The sequence below is a fragment of the Colobus angolensis genome, unplaced genomic scaffold (assembly GCF_000951035.1).
Source record: "Colobus angolensis palliatus isolate OR3802 unplaced genomic scaffold, Cang.pa_1.0 Scaffold169, whole genome shotgun sequence".
In the NCBI taxonomy this organism is placed as follows: Eukaryota; Metazoa; Chordata; class Mammalia; order Primates; family Cercopithecidae; genus Colobus; species Colobus angolensis.
In genome coordinates, this window is record NW_012114810.1 from 3,110,029 (window position 1) to 3,130,354 (window position 20,326).

General features: G+C 41.8%; 2 protein-coding genes across 2 annotated transcripts; both read left to right on the plus strand.

Annotated features, from left to right (window-relative positions):
* The first annotated feature begins 7,141 nt into the window (after nt 1–7,141).
* On the plus strand, nt 7,142–8,384 carry LOC105508900 (late cornified envelope protein 2D). Its single transcript, XM_011937923.1, has 2 exons — nt 7,142–7,149; nt 7,806–8,384. Exon 2 carries the CDS (start codon nt 7,827–7,829, stop codon nt 8,157–8,159), a length of 333 nt encoding a protein of 110 aa, XP_011793313.1. The 5' UTR covers nt 7,142–7,149; nt 7,806–7,826; the 3' UTR covers nt 8,160–8,384.
* An 8,374-nt stretch (nt 8,385–16,758) lies between these two features.
* LOC105508901 (late cornified envelope protein 2D-like) lies at nt 16,759–18,040 on the plus strand. The gene is made up of 2 exons (XM_011937924.1): nt 16,759–16,792; nt 17,463–18,040. Exon 2 carries the CDS (start codon nt 17,483–17,485, stop codon nt 17,813–17,815), a length of 333 nt encoding a protein of 110 aa, XP_011793314.1. The 5' UTR covers nt 16,759–16,792; nt 17,463–17,482; the 3' UTR covers nt 17,816–18,040.
* The last annotated feature ends 2,286 nt before the right edge of the window (nt 18,041–20,326 follow it).

Consider the following 20,326-nt stretch of genomic DNA (forward strand, 5'->3'; position numbering starts at 1 on the left):
GTCTTTTGGAACTTAGAGCACAACTGAAAGGGTAAGTAGCTGTTGAAAATCGCAGGGGGAAAGGAAAGACAGTAAAAAAGAGGGTAATAGGAGTAGAGATGTAGGCCTAGGAAGATGCAGCCTAGGAATTAAGAGTCCCTGGGAATTATAGGGATTAGCCAATCCAAATTCTTGCCAATGTCTGACTTCTGGCAACTGAGTCAGCTGGCTGGGGAGGGATTATTCCACGCTATTCACATTTCGCAGATCCATTTTTAGATGCTTAGAGAAGATGGCAGAGGCACCCAGAGAAAATGGCAATACCCAATATTACCATGAAATGCCAACTGGTATCCTTTCCTCTACCTCAGCTATAATTCCCTCCCTCCTTCCCTTCCCCATTCTCTTCCTCCCTCCCTTCTTGGCTACCTTTCTTTTCGCGTTCGTTTAATTCATTTGTATATTATTCTTATATCACCAGCTATTTATTGAGCTCCTACTAATTACCTGGTGTTATTCTAGACATTAGAATATAGAAGTATGCAAAAGAGAGGAGGATAATCCCTGTTCTTATGGTGCTTCCATTTCAGGGGGAAATCTACGTTTGTTGGACATCATCTATGTGACAAGAACTGTGCCATATCTTAGAGGCAGAGAAATGAACAAGATGGAGGCTTTGACTTGAGAGTGTGTGTGTGTGTGTGTGTGTGTGGTGGGGGGGGTTATGATTTGTTCAATATTTCAGCAGCCCCAGGGTAGATTCCAAAGGAGGAAACAATCATCTAAGATTTAACAAGTCTATAAAACACCTGTATTGGCTTTTAGATTGACTGAACTCCCACCAAGATGTCCTGCCAGCAAACCCAGAAGTTGTGCCAGCCTCCTTTCAAAAGGCTCACTACCAAGTGCCCCCCAAAGTGTCCCCCTAAGGGACCTCCTAAGGTGCCCTGTTCCAGTCTCTTCCTGCTGTGGGCCTAGCTCTGGAGCTGCTGTGGTTTCAGCTGATGATGGCGTCAGGGCTCCAGCTATTGCTCTGGGGCCGCTGCTACTAGAACTTTGAGCATCACCTGAGTAATCAAAACACCAATGATCTGCACCCGTCTCATGCATCTCATTCATCAGTGCCTTTCATCCTTTCAAGAGCTCTTGCCTCGGAGCATTGCCACACCTGAGCTGTGTCTCAGAAGCAGCGATTGGCACAGTGACTTGGGGCTAGGCTCAGAATTTATTCTCCTGAAGTTTGGATGTGATTGCTCTGAACAAGCTGCTTTGCCACAATAAATATTTTCAAGTTTCCTTTCTTCTATTTTTAAATATTTTATGTTCCCATCTACTTACCAATTCCCACTTCTTCTTCCTGAATACATTGCTAAGGTTCCTAACTTTTGATGAATAGAAGAAAAATCAACCTTCCAACATAAATAAATTAATTTTTAAAAATACATAAATGCTTTGTTTTAATAAATAAAATAAGACAAAATAAATAACCTAAAATATGGACACACTGTTGAAATAAATAAATTAAGGATATAATGGTGTATCAGGGAAAATATTACTATAATATGTTCAAAATATTCCTTTAAATAATTGTCTTTTAAGTGACTATGAAAGAAAGTGTCCTTGCAAATTGAAAGACATTGTTTCCCAAATGCTCTCATGATAAAATATGAGATAAATCTATAATTTTGTGCTCAGTCTCTGTGGCTGAGCTAGCTGTTATGTAAAAGAGGATTTCTGCAGAGGAATGCCATGGTTTCCTTGAGTCCAAATGAAGGAAGCATCTTATCCCCTGCTCTGATTCTTTGTTCTTTCTCATGCATAGGTAAAGGTAATTGAATTAAGCCTTCTTGACATCCACACATCAAAATAGAAGCCCATTTCCAAATGTCCAGTGATCTGGAGAGGATGTCTATGTGGTTCTTCCTTGTCCTTTTCACTCCTACAGCCTCGGGGTGGGGATGTCTCAAAGACACCCAGCTTACAGTTTCTCCAGCCTACAGACCCTTCTGGCTGATGTGGTGGAGAGCTATTAAGCAATCTTAGTACCCACCTCTGTTGGACCTCCAGAATAGTCAGTCAGGAAAGGCCTTGAGGAATAAGGTTAGATCTCAATGGGAATTCTTAGCAACATTTGAAAACCTGCAGTGGGATAGTTCCACCCACCTGAACGCCTATACAGATGTTCCTCAACTTACAATGGGTTTATATCCAGATAAACCTATGGTGAGTTGAAAATATCCTAAGCCAAAAACACATTTAATATAACTAACCTACCAAACATCAAAGCTTAGCCTAGCCTTCCTTAAACAGGCTCAGAACACTTACATTAGCCAACAGTTGAGCAAGATCATCTGGCAACAGCGTATGCCATAGAGTATTGACTGTTTACTCTTGCAACCCCATGGCTGACTGGGAGCTGCAGCAGCGTGCCAGGCATCAGCACAGACTATCATTCATAGGATGTATTGCTAGCTTTGGAAAATATTAAAATTCAAAATCCCAAGTATAATTGCTACCGAAATAATAAAGTTGAAAAATCCTAAGTTCATCCATCATAAGTTGAGAATCATTTAGAATTAGTAATTATATATTTTCTTTTATTTGTCAAGCTTCTGTGTCTACATTGAAACATAGTCACAGTGGGCAGAGATGATATTTCTTTCATGTTATGTTGTATCCCCAGAGTTGACCACATAGTCAACAATACTTGCTAAATGTATGTGAGAGTGAATTAATGAACTCTGATTTTTGAACTTACTAATGGAGGACAGTCCAGGAAATCCTCAAATTGTTTTCTCTTTAGAGATGTTCTTTTTTTTTCTTTTTTAAATTCACCTGATCATATCTTTCTCTCATTTACACTTGTAAGACCTGCTTAATAATTACCTAATTTGCTTAGCACAGAATCTTTGGAAATAGTTTCTTGCTCTGGGAAATCCCAAGGCATATATAAGCAGTGATTGCAATTATAATATTTAATGTGACCTATTCATCCAACTGAAATTCTTCTAATTTCAGTGATTAAGAAGATAGAAATACTGGATATAAATGGACATAGGCAGTGAGGGTGTTGGGGTGTGTGTGTGTAGCGATCATATGTAATTAACATAGTTTTATCCCATGATAGTCTATAAATAGTACTGTCTGGGTCATGAAAAATGATGGGCTCTGCCTTGGTTTTTACTGGGAAGTAAGTGCATAGATATTGCATAAAACTAGGAGGACTGGAGAGAGGGAGCATAGCATTCGGCTGGGGAAGTCCTTGGTCTTTGCCCTTTGCACTTTGGTTCCACAGAGGTATAGTCAGTACAGCACAGACAAGGCTGCTGACACTGCACAGTAACTGGAGCTCTGGGAGCTGATGATAGCTGGAGCTGCTTCCCATGCAGGGATCAGTCACACAAGAAGAACCGGAGATGAACATGGGCTGTGCACTGGAGTGGCACTGTGGAGGGCCCTTCAAAGGTGTTGGCATTGATGGTGATGTTTTCTCAAGGTATCTGAGTTTGAAAGTGAATTGAATAATAATTCAGATAAATTAGATCCAGGAAGGGAATAATTTTGCCCTTTTAAACCTATTCATGGTGTGCTGGCAGACAGTTTATACAATGCATTAGTATCTAATTAGTACCTGTGAAGAAACATATTACTCCAAGTTAAAAGTGTTAGAAGCAACATTCCTGAAAACAGAACTAATGCTAAATCAATGTCAATTTCTGTCTCTCATCATTTCATTTCATATCTACATACCCATTTCCTACCTACTATATTTCATGAGCATAAAGAGGCTATCAGCTGTAAGGGGCACTCTTATTTCATGCACCACAAATAATTTAAAAAATGTTGCAAACTCAACTATTACATGCCACCAATCATATGTTATATGCTGATTTAAGAGCTGTTAACAAATGTAAGAAGAGTGTATCATGGAAATGATGAATTAAGATAAGTATAAAACCAATCTTCTTTAGGTCATATAAATATGTATGTAAATACTAGGCGGGCCAATTCTTGCTTTGCCCAGAATACCCCTCTGCTGTCCTGCTCCCTATCGCGGGGCCCTCTTCTCCTCTCGTATTCCATACTCCTGGTGTTGCTCTTTAGACTCCCAAATGTGTCTGTCAAGAGCCAGTTCAATGGCCCCCAGTGGTAAACTCACCCAGGCAACCAGCTAAGGAAAATGGCAGGTCCCAGATGTGGCAAAACAGATGCGGGGCAGTGTTAGAACATCTCTTAAAAGCTATGCTAATATTAAGATCTGAAATGAGTCCCAGTTCTAGCAGGACCATGACACATGAATTCTGGAGTTCATGCCCCTCTAATGTCTATCAGCCAAATGTGACTTCAGCAAGGAGCCATTCTTGACCTGGGTTCTGAAGCCCCACTTTCCTGTGGAATCATTTCTTGTTAAAAATTTGGGGATAAAATTGTCCAGAACTTAAAATTAAGCCAAAAAGTGATTTCTAATCAGTCTTTTAAAGTTTTACTTCTTCCTAGTAACTAACAACCTTGCCTAAGATTTATGGGGACCCTCTAGGAATTTTTTTTTTAAATTGGTGGGTTGATTTTACTTACTATATTTGGTGTTGATTAAGGCCCAGATTCTGTAAAGCTAGACTGGACTTAACAGAAGATTTATAACCTCATGGTTTCTTTGCCTTTTAAAAGTGTAACCAGTATGTATCTAAATTTGCAATCTTGTTTTAGAAGATTTTCCTCTGACTGTATATACTTTGTTTTCTCCAATTCTTTGAACCAGCATTACTATAGTGCTGGTTCCCTTACTAACAAGTGAAACAAATCTTTGATATATGTCTGTAATATATTAACATATATAAACATACTTTTAACTTTTTGGAAATTATAGTTAAATAAACTCTTATCTCCACACTTACTCTTTTGGGAGTGAAAACAGGCCCAAACCAGACAGTGCCAGACAGTATCGACAAGAAGATCAAAAGGACTACAAAGATATAGTAAAGGGAAAATTTGGATTAGTGAATCTATTAAATAAGGTGAGATACATGAAGATACACGTAAAGCTTTTTCTTGTACTGTGGCTGAAATAAAGTTCCAGCATTTCCTGGGGAATAATTTTTTGGAATATATGGAGTTTAAGTTCCCAGGGAGACAAATCAAGGAGCTACATGGAGAGACCAGCCTGCAGGATACTGACTTTCTAGATGAGGTGAACTTCAGATGAAATGTCTGAAATCACCACCAGGATGTTCTTCTCATGACACCTATGTGCTCATTTATGAGGTCTTGCAATCATGCATTGATCCTGCCAACATTCATGTGGCAATGGGTTGGCTGGTGCCTGAGGGAACATGGGCAACTTAACACAGGGTCTCTTGGCGCAGAGGCATCACATACGATGGTGTAAGGACTGTGGAGACAGAAGCAAGAATACTTGCAGGCAGGTGTTTCTTCACTGACTTGTGAACCAAATATCAACATTTTCTGAGCTATAAACGGACAAAGGGGACACGTTAAAGAGCTGCTTATATCCCATTTCTGGTTTCCCAGGGGATCGGATCCCATTAGTTCTTCCATTGCTCATTCAGCCACTCAATCCAGATGCTCATGTATGTGCATGTTCATTTCACCTGCACTTTTATATGAATACAACATACACACATACAGGGCGCACACATGAGCGCGCACACACACACACACAAACACAGGTTTGCCCCCTCTACTTCCTCACTTACAACAATGTTACAAGTATCTTTGTCAAAGAGTATGAGGAAGCTAAGGGTGATATCACCATGAAGACAGTGGAATGAACTAACGTGTTCGACTCATATTGGGAAATAGTGACTCAGGAGGTTCAGTCCCCAGACATCATCTCCTTTGGTGCCCATGTTTGTTTGCAGTCATCTTCAAAAAGGCCACTAAATTCTACAGTCCTTGAGGTCATGGGCTACTTATTATTCACCTCTATATCCCTGTGTCTGGACATACATGCTCCAAGAATGTTGTAGGCTTTCAAGGAATGCCTTTTGAATACACTGATCTGGTCACACTGTTGACTTACTTTATCCTTCAGGTAAAAGCTGTCTGAGAGCAGGAATCAGATCTGATAATAGGATTGGATAACTAGAATAGAATCCCTCAGTTAGAAGCTGACAATGGGAATAGAATCCCTCAGCTAGAAGCTAACTATTGTGTTAATGACACATAAGACCTGGGCAAGTACCCAATACATGGCATTAGTTCTCTTTGAACCACATATTTATTAAGGGCCTATTGGGCACATAGTGTCCTATCAAACTTTTTCTTATTTCTCACTTAATATTAAAAACAGCTCAGTGAGATAAGTATACCTGGTTTATAATGGCCATTACATATGAGAACTGATACTCATAGTGAGTATCACAGTCACACTCTAGCAATTGTTAATAATTGTTCTAGCTGCTTCTATAGACTACCCAGTTAGCATATACAAGTTTCCTGATTCCAGTAATGGATTCAATACAATTCCTTCAACTAAAGGAAACATTTAGATTTTAGAGGGAATTGCTTGCTCTCAATCATTCTCCTTGCTCTAGAACACAGAATCAACTCAGGTTTAATACAGCGAATGGCTTGTCATGGTGAATAGGAGGAAAAGCAGAAACTCAGAGGCCAGGAGGAAGGGCTGAGAGCCTAGGCAAGGGAAGGATGCCTAGAAAGAGCCAAGGCTGTAGAAGCCCCCTGGGATGACTGGATCCACAGCAGAACATGGAAGAGAAACTGCTCAGGGTGGAGGGAGTTGTACTGGAACATTTCCACAAGGTCAGAGAAAGCTGTGGCTCAGAACTGATGTTTCCTCAGTGGACATGCATAAAAAGATGCAACCAACAGAGCCATATCCAGGCATGTGTGCCTTGGGTTCCCTAAGTTAACCCTTTAGGTCTCACGCCTGGTGGAGGCTGTGATTGACTAAAGCCTCTCTAGACCCCAGCCCCAGAGAGGAGTCCTGGAATCTCCTGAGGCCTCTTTGGATTGCAGGGACAAGGAGGCAGGAGAATGTCAGGAATGACCCAGCATGTGCCTGGTTGTGCAAGAGCCACCTCCTGCTCTTCTCAGAGTCAAGCCTGGGCCCTATAAAAGACACGTCCAGCTTCAGCACCTCATCTGTTCTGACTCCCCAGGGGCGTGTCTGTGCTCCTGCGTGTGACCAGGGTGAGTGGCAACGTGGGATACCAGAGAGGTATGAGCAGGGCAGAAGGATGGGGAGGATGGAGGTAGGCTGGAGAAAGAGAGTTGTGTGCTTGTGTTCTGCCATGCTGAGCAGGAATAGGACTCAGTTTGCCTCAAATCTCTGGAAGCTCTGGGACTTGCTGGAGTTCATATTGAAGGGAATAGCTAACTGTGCCCATCTTTCCCAAGTCTGTCTTCAATGACTTCATGTTCACCATCTTGGGCAGATTTGCACCATGGAAATTGTCAACTGCTTCAGGCCAGGCCCTTTTACCTGGAGTTTTCATGGCTAAACGTTTTCCAGAGGATCCCTGGTGCGTCTGCAACACCCACCTGGGTGCTGGGGCTTGTATTAAGAGAACAGGTACTTCGTGGAGCTGTGAATACTCTATTCAGGCTTGTGAGGATAGAGCAATCCCAGTTTCCCCACGAAAGGAAGAATAAGAAGCCCATTCTTTTGATTTTTTTTAATCTATGTACTTTTATCTGGAGGAAAGATTCAAGTTGTTTCTTTCCGGTTACTGATGGGATTGTATGATCTAAATATCATTTTTCTTCACCCATGCATTGATGTTAGAAGAGGTATAATTATGACCTTTGGTTTGAAATATTTAAAGAGTTTTATTATTATCTTTTAGTTTGACTACACTCCTGCCAGCATGTCTTGCCAGCAAAACCAGCAGCAGTGCCAGCCCCCTCCCAAGTGTCCTCCCAAGTGTACCCCAAAATGTCCACCTAAGTGTCCCCCCAAATGCCCACCCCAGTGCCCAGCTCCATGTTCCCCTGCAGTCTCTTCCTGCTGTGGTCCCAGCTCTGGGGGCTGCTGTGGTCCCAGCTCTGGGGGTTGCTGCAGCTCTGGGAGTGGTGGCTGCTGCCTGAGCCACCACAGGCCCCGCCTCTTCCACCGGCGCCGGCACCAGAGCCCAGATTGCTGTGAGTGTGAACCTTCTGGGGGCTCTGGCTGCTGCCACAGCTCTGGGGGCTGCTGCTGACCTGGTCTTCAGAGGAGCTCTTGGGACTGAATGTTCAAGAACCTGCTGCAGCCTGATAGATACGCTTTCTGCTTCCTCTCATTCCATTCATTGGTGTGCAGAGACCACAAAGACTCATGGGGCCTCCCTGAAATAACTTCGTGCTTGATGGAGCACCCCAATTGTAGTCTTCTTTTCCTCCTTTACCTCATGTTATAATAAAGCTGTGATTTCTGACTCACTAAATGTCTTGGTCATTCTATTTTCTTCTGAGATTTGTAATGTCCTCCAAAGGACAGGCTCTCAGAGAAATTTTCTTCATGAGGCAAGGAGAAGACATGAGTAGGTGATACATGAAAAGCTGCTCCGAGGAACTGATTTCCCCAAAGGCAGGGTGGATGGAACTCCAAGAGGGTCACCTCTGGCTGTGGCAGCTTTGCCTTTCTCTCCACTAAGCCAGACACATGTTCTAATTTTCTGTCTATTCCAGACGTTGGGAAGGTTGGGAAGCTCTGCAGACTTGTTCTTCTCTAGGGAGAAGAACACATCTAAATGAAGCAATACTTCCCTGCTGTTAGAATCAATAGTTGGTAAAATGCTTGAAACAGATGTTGAGACCCTTCCTCCTGTTAAGTACAGTCCGTGGTCACTGAACTCCTTTTCAGGGAGGGTGAGTCTGGTGAAGATCAGCCTTTTGACTTGCTGCCTTGGACACCTGGCTTCAGTTCCTCTCAGTGTTAGATCTGATCCCCAGGATGCTGTCCTGCCACTTGGCCCACGTGCTGGGCAGGGGAGTGATGAATGATGGAGATAGTAAGTAGAAAAAACATGGAAGAGTTACTTAGAAAATACAAAGAATATAAGGAATATAAGAATACAAAGAATACAAGACACTGTACGAAAGAAAAGACCTTTCCTCCTTCAATACTTATCTTCTTTGCCAAGCCACCCTCAGATGTGAGGGGGGAGAAGTGCCAAGATGGGTGGGGCATCTTAAGTATTAATAGAGGAAGGGGAGGGAAGCAGGGACACAGCAGGGGAAATAAGGGCTAGTGCTTCTTAGATTCAGGCTGACAGGTGTCTACATGAAGGTAATGGATTCAGCAAAGATGGATTTTGACAGAGATGGAGTCTCTTATTAATATGTTTAGCTTCTTACTTACCCTTAGTGCCACTAAGACAAAAACCTGGCTGATTAACCAGTCTGAGATTCTGTACTGACTGCATTTTAAATCACCCTCTGCACTGTCAGTTTATTTGACTTAATGTTCTTTATTACTTTGCCAGTCTCATTGTTAACCAATTTTCAAGTCCCTGACCAGTAGTAATTTTGAGCTTCCATAAATATGTACATGGGCCATTTTTACAACATTTGTAATAGGATTTTAAATTTTCTTTTCAATTTTCAAGAGCTCTTGATATATCATGGATATTAACCTTGATCTGTCTTTATTAAAATATTGAACACATCATAATTAATTGACTCTGTTTATAATAACTTTTGCCAAGGAAATATTTGCAGTTTTTAAATATTCAAATATGACTTTCTTTGCTTTCATAGCTATTCCTGAGTTGGTTAAGAAGTTTTCCCTTGTCCTTAGTGTTTACATGTCAGCAAACAAAACAAACAAAAAAACCCGAACAGTATAAAATGGAATTCCAAGCAAGGGACCTAAGGTTGCCTGGGGCAGGTGAAGGCTGGCCTGTGGAGGGGTGGACACCTGAGTGTGCTTTCAGGGACCTCTGCCTTAAGTAAGAGCAACTCACTGGCCCTTCCCTTATCCAGTGGGTCTGCTATCTGGGCCCCCATGTGCTCCTTTCGTGGTGAACATAATCCTTTCTTCATCCAAACTTCTATACACAGAATAATTTCCAATCTGACTATTGGTTTTTACTTGCATCTTATCTTATGTTTGGCATGTTTGCGTGTGTGTTACAAATTACGTTCTGAAAATTCTACCTAGTCACCCTCTTGAGTCCCCAGAGGGTCAGCCCAGGAATACGGTAGAGTAGAAAAGGAGTTTTGGGCCAGGATGGATGCTTGTGTGTGTGATTGTCTCAACTCGGACCCTGTGAGATCCACAGCAGTGCCCGAGAGCTGTGGTGATGCTCTCTCGCTGACTTTCCAGGCTCTGTTGCTACTGCTGCAGCAGCTCTGCAGCCAAGGTCGGCTGACTGTGTTTTGCCTGTGCTAACTCCAGGAGCAGCTGCTCCCAGAGTAGGACCAAAACTACCCCCAGCGCTAAGAAAAACTTGGGAGCCTGAGGGACAAGTATATTGACCAGCTCTTGGAGGGACTCTTACTGTTGCTGGCTCAGTTGACAGAATATCTCAACCTGAGTTCAGCTGGAAGTGAATTCAGCTGAAGAGAACACATGTGTAAACCTAGAATAAGGCTACTTTTCATTTTCTAAACAATTCTCCCTCTGCTTGTAAATAATTGACAAAATCATTAATATTCAGAAACACATTCCCCATATTACCATTTCGTGGTTGCTCCTTGACCTTGCCAGGTGAGATTTCAATCCTAGTCCACCCCCACGCTGGTTGCATTGCTCCATCTTCACACTTAATTCAGAACTATGTACAGAAAGAGTAAAACTATGAAATTCTAAACTTTTGTACTTGTTATAAGATATGCACTCTTGTAAGTGTTTCAGGTGTAACTCAACCAAAATAACAATTCACACAATATTGCTATTAGGAAATTACAGCTATTTTCCACACTTCATAGATGAAAAGACAGATGCACAGACCATTTTGGGCACATTTCTAAGGTTTTAAGGCAAGTAACTGGTTCTCAGAATCCAAATCTAGGTGATTTAACTACAGTCTGGTCTCAACCAGTTCTCTGGAGTTAAACTGGGAAGGCATGCACTATTTACTGCGTGTGAAATTCAAACAGCTTATGGTAAGTTCTTCTCAACAAGCTAGACTTAAAACAGCTATTCCCTTCTTTTCTTGCCTGATATACTAATGTTTCTGTGTCAGTTCCCACACTGCACAAAATGAGCCTCTATTTCTCATGCCGTTACCTTCATCCATGTCCTTCCGTCCTTTCTTAAGAATATAGTCACAGTGGGCAGAGATTATATTTCTTTCATATCATGTAGTATCCGCAGAGTTGGCCACATAGTCAACAATACTTGCTGAGTGTGTAGCAGAGTGAATTAATAAACTCTGATTATTGAATTTACTAACAGGAGACAGTCCAAGAAAATCCTCAACTTGTTTTTTCTTTAGAGATGTTCAGTTCTTCTAATTCATCTGATCATATCCTTCTCTCATTTACTCTCATAAGACCTGCTTAATAGTTACCTAAATTGCTCAGCACAGAATCCTTGGAAATAGTTCCTTGCTCCAGGGAATCCCAAGGCATAGATATGAAGTGATTGAAATTATAATATTTAATTAATGTGTCCTGTTCATTTAACACAGAAATTCTTCTAATTCCAATGATTAGAAAGATAGAAATACTGGACATAAATGGACATAGGCAGTGAGGGTGTTGGTGTGTGTGTATAGTGATCATATGTAATTAACATAGTTTTATCCCATGATAGCCTATAAATAGTGCTGTCTGGGTCATGAAAAACGATGGGTTCTGTCTTGGTTTTGATTAAGAAGTAAGTGCATAGATATTGCATAAAAGAGAGGTACACAGACAATGAGGTTGGCAGGGAATTGGCATGGGAGAGGGATTTAGAAAGCATAGTTATAAATGATCTGGAAAATTTACCCCACCAAAGAAAATAATTGACAATCTGGACTAGAAAGATGGTCTGACACTGTACGTGTGTGTGTGTGTGTGTGTGGTAGTGTATCTATGCTGTGTGTAAACTTGTTCTCAGAAACCTGTTGACATTATGCTAAAATAATTGAAATTTTTGGGGTTAAATTTTCTGAACTTTATTCCCAGCTGTGTCAACTTGGGCTATTTGTTTAGCTCTAGGAGCCTTTGTTTTCTCATTAGTATAGTGGGGATATTAACACTACCTACATCGCAGGATTGGTATGAAGATTAAATGAGATAATGTGTATAAAACAGTTAAATATACCTAGAACAAAATAGATGGTCAGTGTCAGTTATTACTTTCTGTTATTTTTATCATTTGTACACACATGTAGGTGTATATATGTATATACACATATGGAAGTATTTGACCCAAAAGCACAACTCCACTCAACCTATACCTCAGGGGAAGACAGGGAGGTAGGTAGAACTGTATTGGTTAGGGTTATGCAGAGAAACAGAAGAGAGAGAGAAACTTATTTTAAGAAATTGACTCATGCGATGATGGTGTGGGCTGGCAAGTCCAAAATCTTGGCTGGAAATTCAGATAACAGTTGATGTTGCAGCTTTGAGTCTAAATGCTATAAGGTAGTAGTCTGGAAACAGGCAGAGTTTCTACACTGCAGTCTTGAGGATCATTTCTTCTTTGGGAAACCTCAGTCTCCATTATTAAAGGCTTCAGCTTATTGGATGAGGCTCACATTAGGGAAGATAATCTGGTTACTCAGTCTACTGATTAAATACTTACAGAGAAACCTGTGGATGGCTGTTTGATCAAACAGCTGGGTACCATAGCATAGCCTGGGCAAAATTAACCATCACAGAGACCGAGAGAATACATGGAGGTCACTGGAGATACGACCCAAGAGACAGAAGAGGGGCCAACTGTGACCAGGACACACCAAGAACATGAAATGATGGTTTTATTTTCACTTAGGATAAAGGCAAATTTCTGGACAGACCCTTGGAGAATATTGGGAAAACAGAAACTTCTACCTGGTAACCCCAGGAGTCTCAACAAGGGTGTGATGTTAGAAGGACTGGAGAGAGGGAATGCAGTACGCGGCGGGGGAGGCCCTTGGTCTTTGGACTTTGGTTTCACAGAGGTGTAGTCAGTACAGCACAGACAAGGCTGCTGACACTGCACAGTAGCTGGAGCTCTGGGAACTGATGATTGCTGTAGCTGCTTCCCATGCAGGGGTCACACAAGAAGATCTGGAGGTGAACATGGGCTGTGCACTGGAGTGGCACTGTGGAGGGCCCTTTAAAGGCACTGGCATTGCTGGTGGTTTTTTGGAAAGATATTTAAGTTTCAAAATGAACTGAATAATATGCAGATAAATTAGAGCCAGGACGAGAATAATTTTGCCCTTTTAAACCTATTCTTGGTGTGCTGGCAGACGGTTGATAAAATACATTAGTATCGAATTAGTACCTGTAAAGAAACATACAACTCCAAGTTAAAAGTGTTAGAACTGACATTCGTAGAAACAGAACTAATACTAAACAATGTCAATTCTGTCATCATTTCATTTCATATCTACATACTCACTTCCTACCTACTGTATTTCTGAGCTTTAAGAGGCTATCAGGTGTAAGGGGCACCCTTATTTCATGCACCACAAGGAAAGAAAAAATGCTGCAAATTCAACTATTATGTGCCACCAATCATATGGTATATACTGATTTAAGGGCTGTTAACAAATGTTAGAAGACTGTATCATGGAACTGATGAATTAAGTATAAAACTGATCCACTTTAGGTAATATAAATATGTATGTAAATACTAGACAAGCCAATTCTGGCTTTGCCCAGAACACTCCTCTGCTGTGCTCCTTCCTGTCTCTATGTCTAGCACTAGACACTGCTAGACAATATTGAAAAAAAGATCAAAAGTTATGGTACAGGAAAATTTTGGATTAGTCAGTCTATTAAATAAGGGGAGACAAATAAAAAGACATGGTAAGGCTTTTTCTTGTACTGTGGGTAAAATAAAGTTCCAACATTTGGCAGGGAGTGTGTTTCTGGAATATATGGAGTTTAAGTTCCCAGGGAGAGAAATCTAGGAGCTACTCGGAGAGACCAGGCTACAGGAGAGTGACTTTCCAGATGACATGAACTTCAGATGAAATGTCTGAAATCACCCCTAGGCCATTCTTCTCATGACACCTATGTACTCATTCATGTGGTCCTGAAATGATGCATTGATCCTGCAAACATTCATGAGGCAAATACATATTTGGGTGGTCCCTGAGGGAGCCTGGGCAATGTGACCCATGGGTCTCCTGGCTCAGAGAGATCACACATGATGGTGTGAAGACTGTGGAGACAGAAGCAAGAATACCTGTAGTCAGGTGTTTCTTCACCGACTTGTGAACCAATTCCTACTGTTTTTGAGATATAAAGGGGAAAAGTGGGCAAAAAAGTGGGCAAAAAGAGCTGTTTATTTCCCAGTTCTGGTTTCTCAGAGGATTGGTTCCCACTAGTCCTTCCATTGCTTATTCAACCACACAATCCAGATGCTCAAGTACGTGCATGTTCATTTCACTTACATTTTTATATGAATACAGCATACATGTACACAGTGCACACACACACACACACACACAGGCTTGCCTCCCATACTTCCTCACTTACAACATTGTTACAAATATCTTTGTCAAAGAGTATGAGGAAGCTGAGGGTGATATCACCATGAAGACAGTGGAATGAACTAATGTCTTTCAATCACATTGGGAAATAGTGACTCAGGAGGTTCAGGCCCCAAACATCACTTCTTTGGTACCCAGTTTTTCTGCAGTCATCTTCAAAAAGGCCACTACATTCTGCAGTCCTTGAGGTCATGGGCTACTTATTGTTCACCTCTATATCTATATATTTGGACATATGTGCTCCAAGAATGTTGTAGGCTTTCAAAGAATGCCTTTTGAATACACTGCTCTAATCACACTGTGGACTTACTTTATCCTTGAGGTAAAAGCTCTCTGAGAACAGGAATCAGGTCTGAAAATAGGATTGGATAAATAGGGGAATAGAATCCCTCAGGTAGAAGCAGATAACGGGAAACTATGCTTTCTACCTATCCACCCTCCCCTACCAAGTAGGCATTAGACAGTGTGAAGGCGTAGTCTGTTTCTGTTTTAATCAGAGGTGTGAATAACTATCTTTTTCAATTCTAATTTCAACATTTGCATTGAGACATAATTCACATATTATATAGTTCATTTATTTAAAATGTTAATGCAGTGGTTTTCAGTATATTCATAGAGTTGGACAATCACCACCACAATTCCAGAACATTTTCATTACTCCAGAAAGAAAACCTGTCTCCATTAGTTGTAATTTTCTAATTTCTCCCAGCCTGCTAAAATACCTGGAAGCCACTGATGTTTCCTCAGAGGATGTGCATAAAAGTAAAAGGAGATACAGGGAACAGAATCTTGTCCAGGCTCTGGTTCCTCAGATGCCCTAAGTCAGCTCTTCAGGGGTCCAGCCTGAGAGAGACTGTAACTGGCTAAAGCCTCATCCCCTTTCTATTTCCACAGATTTGCTGACTCTACACATTTCATATAAACAGGATCATAAGAAATGCAGTCTTTTGTGATTGGTTTATTTCATTTAGCCTAAGGTTTTCAAAGTTCATCCTCAATATATCTGTTTAAAATAAATGAATAAATGAATGGGTAACTCTGTCTAGCGCAACCCCAAATCAGAACTGTGAATAAGTAGACCTCTTTCTGACCCTCTACTTCATGGTAGGAAAGGAGTTCCCTCTCCACAGAAGCCACAAGAAATGATGTCTACTTCCTAAGGGAGTTTTCAAATAAACTAAGTGTCTTGTAAGGGTTCTATATGGACAACGAATGCCACGTAAGACCTGGGTAAGTATCCAATACATGGCATTAGTTTTTCTTTTAAACACATATTTATTAAGTGTCTATCAGGCACATCGTGTCACACTAAGCTCTTTCTTATTTATCACTTAATATTAAAAACAGCTCAGTGAGATATGTATGCCTGGTATATAACGGCCATTACATATGAGAACTGATACTCATTGTGAGTATCATAGTGACACTCTAGCAATTGTTGATAATTGTTCTAGCAATTTCCAGAGATCACTCAATTAGCATATGCAACTTTTCTGATTCCAGTACCACATTCAGTACAATTCCTCTGACTAAGGGAAATGTTCTGATTTTAGAGGGAATTGTTTATTCTCAATCATACTCTTTGCTCTAGACCACAGAACCAACTCAGATTTAATTCACTGAATCTGCTTGCCACGGTGAGTCAGAGCAAAAGCAGAAACACAGAGCCCAGGAGGAAGGGCTGAGAGCCTAGGCAAGGGTAGAAAGAGCCTAGAAAGAGCCAAGGCTGTAGAAGCCCCCTGGAATGGCTGGATCTACAGCAGAACATGGAAGAGAAACTGCTCAGGGTAGAGGGAGTCATAATGGAACGTTTTTACAAGGTCAAGGAATGTTGTGGCTCAGAACTGATGTTTCTTCAGAGGACACGAATACGAAAGATGCAGGGAACAGGATCTCATCCAGGCATGGGTCCCTTGTGTACCCTAAGTTGACTCTTTAGGGTTCCCGCCTGGTGGAGGCTCTGACTGGCTAAAGCCTCCCTAGACCCCAGCCCCAGAGAGGAGTCCTGGAAGCTCCTGAGGCCTCTTTGGATTGCAGGGACAAGGAGGCAGAAGAATGTCAGGAATGACCCAGCACGTGCCTGGTTGTGCAAGAGTCACCTGTTGCTCTTCGCAGAGCCAAGCCTGAGCCTATAAAAGACACATCCAGCTTCAGCACCTCATCTGCTCTGACTCCCCAGGGACGTGTCTGTGCTCCTGCGTGTGACCAGGGTGAGTGGCAACGTGGGATACCAGAGAGGTATGAGCAGGGCAGAGGGATGGGGAGGATGGAGGTAGGCTGGAGAAAGAGAGTTGTGTGCCTGTGTTCTGCCATGCTGAGCAGGAATAGGATCCAGTCTGCCTCAAATCTATCGAGGCTCTGAGGCCTACTGGAGCTCATATAGGTGGGGAAAGCTAACTGTGCACATCTTTTCCAATTCTGTGTTCAGTGACTTCACGTTGGTAACTTCAAAGCTGCCGTGTTGGGCATATTTCCACCATGGAAACTGGCTAATACTTCAAGCCAAGTCCTTTTATCTGGAGATTTCACTGCGAAATCTTTTTCCAGAGGACACTCTGGTGTGTCCTGCAACACCCAGCTGGTCCTTAGGGCTTGTATAAAGGAAATAGGTACTTCAGGGAGCTGTGAATACTCTACTCAGGCTTGTGAGGATAGAGAAATCTCAGCTTCCTCTGAAAGGAAGAATAAGAAGCTCATTCTGTGGATTTTTAAATGTATGTGCTTTCATTTGGAGGAAAGATTCAAGTTGTTTCTTTCAGATTACTGACATGACTGTATGATTTAAATATCATTCTTTGCCCACCCACGCATTGATTTCAGAAGAGGTATAATATGATCGTTGGTTTTAAATATTTAAAGAGTTTCATTATTATGTTTTAGGCTGACTAAACTCTGCCAGGATGTCTTGCCAGCAAAACCAGCAGCAGTGCCAGCCCCCTCCCAAGTGTCCTCCCAAGTGTATCCCAAAATGTCCACCTAAGTGTCCCCCCAAATGCCCACCCCAGTGCCCAGCTCCATGTTCCCCTGCAGTCTCTTCCTGCTGTGGTCCCAGCTCTGGGGGCTGCTGTGGTCCCAGCTCTGGGGGTTGCTGCAGCTCTGGGAGTGGTGGCTGCTGCCTGAGCCACCACAGGCCCCGCCTCTTCCACCGGCGCCGGCACCAGAGCCCAGACTGCTGTGAGTGTGAACCTTCTGGGGGCTCTGGCTGCTGCCACAGCTCTGGGGGCTGCTGCTGACCTGGGCTAAGAAGAACTCTTTGGACTGAATGTTCAAGAACCTGCTACAACCTGATGCTTAACTCTTTCCATTTCCTCTCATTCCATTCATGGGTGGACAGGGACCACCAAGACTCATGGGGCTTTCCTGGAAGGACTTTGCACTTGATGGAGCACCTCAATTGCAGGTCTTCTTTTCCTCCTTTACCTCATGCTATAATAAAGCTCTGATTTCTGACTCACAAATTGTCTTGGTCATTCTCTTCTCTTCTGAGATTTCAAATGTCCTCCAAAGGTCAGTGCCTCAGAGAAATTCTCTTCATGGGTCAAGGACAGGACCTGAGTAGGTGATACATGAAAAGCTGCTCCGAGGAATTAATTCCCCCAAATGCAGGGTGGATGGAGCTCCAAGAGAGTCACCTCTGGCTGTGGCAGCTTTGCCTTTCTGTCCATTAAGCCAGACATATGTTCTAATTTTCTGTGTATTCCAGACATTGGGAAGGTTGGGAACCTCTGTAGACTTCTTCTTCTCCATAGAGAAGAACACATCTCTATGAAGCAAAACTTCCCTGCTGTTAGAATCAATAGTTGAATAAAATGCTTGAAATGAATGTTGAGACTCTTCATTCTGCAAAGTACAGCCCATAGTCACTGAACTCCTTTTCAGGGAGAATGACTGGCTAAAATCAGCCCTTTGACTTGCTGCCTCGGACACCTGGCTTCAGTTCCTCTCAGTGTTAGATCTGAGTCCCAGGATGCTGTCCTGCCACTTGGCCCATGTGCTGGGCAGGTGAGTGATGAGTGATGGAGATTTTTATTACAAAAAACATAGAGGTTCCACTTTGAAAATACAGTGAATAAATGGTACAAGATGCTGTAGGGAAGATTAGACCTTTTCTCCTTCAACGTTTATCTTCTTTGTCCAGCCACCCTCAGATGTGAGGGGAGAGAAGTGCCAGGATGGTTGGGGGATCTTTAGTATTAATAGGAGAAAGGGAGGGAAACAGGGAAACAGCAGGGGAAATAAGGACTAGTGCTTCTTAGATTCAGGCTGACAGGTGTCCACATGAAGATAATTGATTCAGAGAAGAGAGAATCTGACAGAGATGGAGTCTGTTATTAAAATGTTCAGCTGCCTCCTCACCCTTACTGCTGCTAAGAAAAACACCTAGCTCTTTGACCAGTCTGAGATTCCATGCTCTCTGCATTTTAAATTACTCTTTGCACTGAGTCACTTTATTTGATTTAATGCTCTTTATTATTTTTGCCAGTCTCGTTCTTTTTTTTTTTTTTTTACTTTAAGTTCTGGGATACATGTGTTGAATGTGCAGGTTTGTTACATAGGTGTATATGTGCCATGGTGGTTTGCTGTGCCTATGAACCCATCATCTAGGTTTTAAGCTCAGCATGCATTATGTATTTTTCCTAATGCTCTCCCTCCTCTTACCTCTAACCCCAGTATGCCCCAGTGTGTGATATTCCCCACCCTATATCTATGTGTTCTCACTGTTCAGCTCCCACTTATTAGTGAGAACGTGTGGTGTTTGGTTTTCTGTTCCTGTGTTAGTTTGCTGAGGATGATGGTTTCTAGCTTCATCCATGTCCCTGTAAAGGACATAAACTCATTCTTTTTATGACTGCATAGTATTCCATGGTGTATATGTGCCACATTTTCTTTATCCACTCTATCATTGATGGGCATTTGGGTTGGTTCCAAGTCTTTGCTATTGTAAACAGTGGTGCTATAAACATACATGTGCATGTGTCTTTCTAGTAGAATGATTCATAATCCTTTGGATATACACCCATTAATGGGATTGCCGGGTCAAATAGTATTTCTGGTTCTATATACTTGAGGAATTGCCACACTGTCTTCCACAATGGGTGAACTAATTTACAGTCCCACCAATGGTGTAAAAGCATTCCTATTTCTCTGCATCCTCTCGAGCATCAGTTGTTTCCAGACTTTTAAATGATCACCATTCTAACTAGCCTGAGATGGTATCTCATTGTGGTTTTGATTTGCATTTCTCTAATGACCAGTGATGATGAGTTTTTTTTCCTTTGTTTGTTGACCGCATAAATGTTTTCTTTTGAGAAGTGTCTGTTCATACCCTTTGCCCTCTTTTTGATGGGGTTGTTTGCTTTTCTCTTGAAAATTTGTTTAAGTTCCTTGTAGATTCTGAACATTAGACCTTTGTCAGATGGATAGATTGCAAAAATTTTCTCCCATTCTGTAGGTTGCCTGTTCACTCTGATGATATTATTTTTTGAAAAGATTAACAAAATACGTAGGCCACTAGCCAGAATAATAAAGAAGTGAGAGAAGAGTCAAATAGACACAATAAAAAGTGATAAAGCGTATATCACCACTGATAACACAGAAATACAAACTACCATCAAAGAACACTATAAACACCTCTATGCAAATAAACTAGAAAATCTAGAAGAAATGGATAAATTCCTGGACACAGAAACTCTCCCAACACTAAACTAGGAAGAAGTAGAATCCCTGAATAGACCGATAACAAG

What these genes read in the sequence shown, in the direction of transcription:
- LOC105508900 (XM_011937923.1), top strand. Translation starts at nt 7,827, where the DNA reads ATGTCTTGCCAGCAAAACCAGCAGCAGTGCCAGCCCCCTCCCAAGTGT.
- LOC105508901 (XM_011937924.1), top strand. Translation starts at nt 17,483, where the DNA reads ATGTCTTGCCAGCAAAACCAGCAGCAGTGCCAGCCCCCTCCCAAGTGT.